Here is a 6,643-nt window from a genome sequence, read left to right as displayed (position 1 = left end):
GTTCAAGCACCTACATTGAACACCTTCAAGAGTAAATTGGATGCTTATCTTGCTGGGATCCTATGACCCCAGCTGACTTCCTGCCCTTTGGGGAGGGGGCTGGACTCGATGATCTCTCGAGGTCCCTTCCAGCCCTGATGTCTATTAAATCTATGAAATCTATGAAGTGCGCGATTGCACACATGTACACCAAGTACCTAGGGTTCCTTGTAGGGCAGGGGACCATCTGGCCATTGGAGGATAAGGTCAAAGCCATTCGTTCTTTCCAGGCCCCGCAAACACTCAAGCAGCTACGATCATTTTTGGGCCTGGTAACTTATTATTGTAGATTCATGCCACAGTTTTCAAACATAGTGGCACCCCTATCAGAGGCCCTAAAGGGGTCAAACCGGAAGGGGGTCAAGTGGACGGGAGCGATGTTCCAGAGCTTTCAGGCCTTAAAAAGGGCCCTATGTGAGGATGTGATTATACACACCCCTGATTTTAATAAACCTTTTACGTTACAGACAGATGCCTCCGATGCCGCTATTGGGGCGACACTTACCCAATGAGATGCAGACTTGGACCAGCCTGTGGCCTACACAAGCCAGAAATTGCTGCCAGTCAAAACTAGGTACGCGACAGTGGAACGGGAATGCCTTACTATCCAGTGGGCGGTGGAGCACTTACGTTATTACTTGCTCAGGAGGCGGTTTATGCTCATCACTGACCATGAGCCCCTGAAATGGCTCAGCTCCGCCAAAATCGATAATGCGCAGATAATGCAGTGGGCGTTGGAATTACAACCCTTCAAATTCCATATTGTGTACCACCCTGGGGAAGACAACATAATGGCTGACTTCTTGTCTAGATGTTACTAGGGCGCGGGACGAAATGATGGTTGGCCAAGGCGTCGCGCCTCACAGACGATCACAGGTAACAGGGACGCATAGCTCACAGAACCGCCACAAGGCAGCTGGCGGGGGGTGTTATGTCCCAGGAGACAAAGTAATGGGAGATACTTACCGGCAGCTCAGGGCACAGTATGCAAGGGCCAGAAGGAAAAGCCCGCATGTCTCATCAGCCGCCTTTTTATTCAATTATGGCTGGCTGGTGACATCAGCATCAGATGCCTGCCAGCAGGGATAAAAATGGCGGCCGATGCCCCGGAGGGGGCGGATGGCATGGGGAAGGAGCTGCAGCCAAAGCCGGCAACAGAAAGGACTCTCCCCGCAGGACCTGTGGAGCTGGGCAAGCAGGGAGAGATGCTGACAGGACTGGGCGGAGCTCTCATGGGACAGCAAAGGAGCAACAGGCACGGCGGCTGGAAGCATTGCTGGAGTGGCACCTGGAGACAGAGCTGGCCCCAGGTGGAAGCGCGGGGACGACGGGGCGTGGAGGAAGCTACGTCAGGGGGAAGAAGACCCCAGGCGAGCCGGAGGGGGTTTACAGTCGAGGTGGGTATCGCCGCCAGACCCCAACTGGGTTGATGAGCTGACAAGAGGGAATACCGAAGGCGACGGGTCAGGAAGAAACTAACCCACACAGTTAGAGCCCAGAGAATGATAGAAAGGGAACAGGGAGTGTTGGGTTGCCCCGTATTTTTTTTTGTTGAGTATTTAGTTATGAAGGGACATAGGGGAATGGTGCGGGTTCCCCAAGAAGTGAGGCTGTAGGAAAGTCTTGGAGGGTTTACTGTTCCTTTCTTTTTTGGTATGTTACCAAAAGGAGGGGTGAAGGGGAAGGGGGCCTAGGGGCAGGCCCTTATGGGTAAGCGTGGCGATGGGCTACGGACAACCGAACACTATGTCGGAAGGTGTTACCCTTAGGGGGAGAAAAGGCCAACAGAGGAATGCAACACCAAAGGAAGCATGAGGCTGCGGTGTAGGGGTGGTGGAGCCCTGTGAGTGACCACTGGGCGAACTACGGGCCACTGAGCACACTCGACAAACAACCCTGCACACTGAGGAACAACAAGTCATGGCAGGTGAGTACAGGGTTGGAGACTTGGGGAGAAGACATCTACTCGGGTGACAACCAATGTGAGTCCGTAAGGCGCTTGACGTCTACCACCACAGTGAAAGCTGCCCGAGAGCGGCTATTTGAAACCCGGCGGTCACAGGGGTAAAAAGATAAGAAAGGTTTATTGACTTAACAAACACACAACTACGCATAATATAATAAGACTACAATGACAGACAATAATAATTTGCATCAGCAACTTATCGGCAGTCCCCTCTGAAGCCTGATATATAATAAGTTCCTCTTCTCAAAGCTCAGTGAAGTCAGATGTCTCCGATCAGCACTGTCCAAGAGGTACCAGCAAGGACCCTGGTATTCATTCCTCGGGCTTCTCGAGATCCACTAGCCAATGAATCCAGGTCAGCAGCTAATTTTAAATCAGTAGCTTCTCTTACACCGCTGCATCTTCCTTCTAATGATTTCTGGATGTGCTAGCCAATTTATAGCTTCTGAGCTATGCTGATAGCTTACAGCCATACAGATTCTCCCATTATAACTCTCCTTAGGACTGACCAATAGCAGTACAAGCCTTTGCATTCTTCTGATAAGGTTAATTTTAACTGTGCTACAAGGCTTACTACTACTTCTACAAGGCCTTGCTAAATTTACTAGGCCTCACGACATACAAAGCCTCACTAATCTTTAACTTTAATTAGGGTCTTAGCAGTAACATACAGCTTACAATACATGAACAGATGACAAGAAACACCTGGTCTGATCTTCACAGCGTTCAGCAAGCACCTTCAACACAATTTTCATCTGTGACACCTAACCCTTGTCAAGTTTTTTTCTAGGTATCATGGGAAAGCAGAATTTAAAAGAAAGATTTGAAGAAGCATGGTATCATTACTGATATTTATGGGGAACTTCTCCCAAGTAAGAGATGACACCTGGGCTGATTGAAGGTGGGAACTGACATCTAGGCCTTTATAAACCATCTCTTTGCTACTTTTTCTGTACAAATAATGTATGGTTTGTACACTGGCTATCTACATGTTCAAGATGGATGTGATCCTGTAGTTTCTAAAATTCCCACTGAAGTCAGCAATGGTTGACCTGAGTGAAGACTAAAGGTTTCATTATATCACTGTTACTTTGGGTAATGCCTGATCCTGTAAATAGTTCCTCAAAATCAGTGGAGCTGTACAATCAATAAGATACACTACACAACGAGAGATAGGCAGAATCAGACCTAATAAAAATGTAAGAACTGCCATTTATGAGGGCAGTTTCTGCCACTTTTACTTTTGAAAATGAAAAATTAAGGTCCTCATCCTGTGAATAGTTGTGCCCAGTGAAATGACTCCTATGAGATAAGTGAAGCACATGTTTAAGGATTTGTAGGATCGAGGCCTTCATTTATACATTTGTAAGTTGTGTCTCCTTTGCTATATCCCATTAATAGAATGTAATCCTTCCCAAGCATCTCAGGGTTTGGGCCACTATGTCCAGTTAAAGGCTACTTAAACTGGTATTTTACTATCACCACTAAGGCTGCCAGGCATATTAATGTAATCATTTGTGTAGAGAGAAAGTGAACTTTATGTTGTTTCCCTTATACTGTATTTTAATCACCATCAAAAGTTATATTCATAGAGAGGATGATTAAAGTACAGCTTTTATTCTCAACATTATATTATAAAAAGGAAATGTCAGGAAGGCTGTTTATCTTAAACTGAATCTTTATTCTGACTAACTATTGTTCAAGAGTTTGATAGTTTTGTATTGATGTACATTACAATAGCAGCAAGAAGAAAGAAGTATACATGAAGTGTGGAGCTTTGTACAGGATAAAATTAATATAATTCAACTATTGAAAGAAAAATAAGTAAGAAAACTCGATGTATATTTTTAAGCAGCTAAATAGAGCCAAACATTCTAATCTCTCAACTATGAGGGTGATCACTTATCAATGGAAACAACGGCCAATTCCCCATGAGGTATACAGACAGCTGCAGAGGTAACACAATCAGACTTTAATGGCATTTTATTTTCAGATGACTGTTAGCTATGACCCCATAGCATTTTTAGACCAAAGAGATGTGTCATTGAATCTGCCAATAGTGCTCTTTTTGTTTGGATGAAACTTATCTAGGCAATGATACAGCTGTTTGATTTTATTATTATTGAACCTGCTCCATTAATATGCATGTTGACTGAGTAACTGCCTATGATCCTTTTAAAATATGCTTCTAATCACATCAGTGTTAGATATTAACTAGACGCTTGTCTCTATCACTTGCATTCCCTCTTCCTTAGCTTATCTGTGTGTGTGTCAGTGTTAGCAGTTATTTTGGCTAATAACATCATTTATCATAAACACATTTTTTTGCAATTGTTATTTACTTAGATTTCATAGATTTCATAGATTTCATAGACATTAGGGCTGGAAGGGACCTCGGGAGACCATCAAGTCCAGCCCCCTGCCCAAAGGGCAGGAAGTCAGCTGGGGTCATAGGATCCCAGCAAGATAAGCATCCAAGATTAACTAATGTAACAATGCTCCCACCATGCAGTTAGGAGAAGGTAATGCTCAATGGATATGATTTGAAAGTATTGCTTTCAGTAACCATTTTGCTTCATGGTTTTTGCCCTTTTTTTTTTTCTTTTCCTCTGTAGGGAATTTTTGTCCTAGGATTGCCATATGCTCTTCTCCACAGTGGTTACAGTGGCCTGTTTCTTATTATCCTGACTGCAATGTTCTGCTGTTATACTGGCAAAATTCTAATTGCCTGCCTGTATGAAGAAAATGAAGATGGGCAGCTCGTAAGAGTGAGAGACACATATGAAGATATCGCTAATGCCTGCTGTAAAAAGCTGTTTCCCAGACTAGGTGGCATAGTTGTCAGTGTGACCCAGGTGATGGAACTGATCATGACATGCATTTTGTATCTGGTTGTTAGTGGGAACTTGCTGTCACATAGTTTTCCACATGTACCAATGACTGAGAAAACTTGGTCTGTAATTGCATTTGTAACATTGCTGCCTTGTATATTTATCAGAACTCTCAAAATCATTTCTAAGCTTAGCCAGCTTTGCTCCTTAGTCCATCTCATTATCATCTTTGTCGTGATGACTTACTGTCTGACACAAATACATCAGTGGTCCTGGACAAGATTTAGATTCTCCATTGAGTTTGAGAATTTCCTGGTCTCAATTGGGGTGATCATTTTCAGTTATACTTCACAAATATTTCTCCCCACCCTTGAAGGGAACATGAAAAACCCAGGGGAATTTAACTGTATGTTAAATTGGACTCACTTTTTTGCTTGCATCTTCAAAACAACCTTTGCAGTGACTGCATTTCTTACTTGGGGTGAAGAGACAAAGGAAGTTGTTACTGACAACCTGCCATCATTCTTGCAAACCCTAGTGAATTTGTGCCTCTTAGCCAAGGCTCTCCTCTCTTACCCATTGCCCTTTTTTGCAGCCACAGAAATAGTGAATGCATGTATATCTAAAGGCAATCATTTTGGTAACAGTGCTCCTCTATTTGGTCTAGTTTTAAGAGGCTCACTTCTTTTCTTAACTCTGCTGATGGCCATGTGCATACCACATTTTGCCCTGTTGATGGGTTTAACAGGTAGTATAACAGGAGCTGCAATGACTTTTCTCCTTCCTTCTCTTTTTCACTTAAAACTTAAATGGGAAAAGTTAGTGCTCCTGGAAAAATGTGCTGATATTTCTGTTTTTATTTTGGGTTTTCTTTGCAGCCTGGCAGGTCTAGTTTGCTCAATAAAGGGGTTGCTTGAAGCATTTGGAGGCAGCTAAAAGAGCTGTCTTCGTACCAGGTAAAGCCTTCACCCTACAAATGCTTATACTTAGTAAGTGAATAACTGTACTCAAAAGGTGTGTCCCCTTGAGTGTGCACTTGCATTTTGCAGTGCCACAGACCTGCCTGTGTCACTGCAGACATCACACACTATGCATGCAGATGTTTGTTGCACTGCTACTCTGCAGCGTGGCAGGTTTTTTGACATGGAGAGATCCCAATGTCAAAAACACCCATGGCAAAAAAAAGTGAGGTGACACATATGGCAGCAGTGTATGCCACCCAACCTGGCCAGCCAAGCATACTTCAGCTGCCAGCCAGGCTTCATGCACCTGGATCACCACTGCTGGAGCTCTTGGGGGCCCCCGCAACCATAGGTAAGGCTGCTGGGGCCAGCCCAGATGCTGGCCCCAGCCTCCTCTACCTCACACAGGGCAACTTGCCGTGCGTCAGACCATGCATACAGGGACATTCCCCAGGGACAATTAGCAGTGGCACAAATATGTGCCACTGGTAACTGTCCCTGGGAATGCACAGTCCCACTCCTGGGGATACACCCAAAAGGGGTACTCCTGTGACTACAAGTTAAACACATACTCAAGTATTTGCAGGATCAGGGCCTTGCTGGCATATTTGAAGAGCAACCTGCAAAACCTAAATGGAAACAGTTAGCTTCCCAGATACATGAAGAATATTCTCTATTAATCACGTTTGGGACAGAAATTAATACAATATAGAAATAACTTCAAATTAACTCTTTACAGCATGGGCAAGAGTATTAGAATCTGCCGTAAAATACCACAATTACATATGAAGTAGCCATCTTGACAATCTATTGATGGCATTGATTTTTATTCAGGAAATGTATGT

General features: G+C 44.2%; 1 protein-coding gene across 1 annotated transcript in view; it reads left to right on the top strand.

The window, feature by feature from the left end:
* The window catches only part of SLC32A1 (solute carrier family 32 member 1), an 8,514-nt gene extending 2,464 nt beyond the window's left edge, over nucleotides 1-6,050 (top strand). The window contains exon 2 of the mRNA XM_019538206.1: nucleotides 4,621-6,050. Coding sequence (XP_019393751.1) covers nucleotides 4,621-5,772 — 1,152 coding nt within the window. The 3' untranslated portion in view covers nucleotides 5,773-6,050. The remainder of the gene's footprint in view (nucleotides 1-4,620) is intronic.
* Nucleotides 6,051-6,643: the final 593 nt, after the last annotated feature.

The sequence above is a fragment of the Crocodylus porosus genome, unplaced genomic scaffold (genome assembly GCF_001723895.1).
Source record: "Crocodylus porosus isolate Cpor-Errol unplaced genomic scaffold, CroPor_comp1, whole genome shotgun sequence".
NCBI classification, from domain to species: domain Eukaryota; kingdom Metazoa; phylum Chordata; order Crocodylia; family Crocodylidae; genus Crocodylus; species Crocodylus porosus.
The sequence above is the reverse complement of the archived record's forward strand: the minus strand, read 5'-3'. Positions and strand labels throughout refer to the sequence as shown.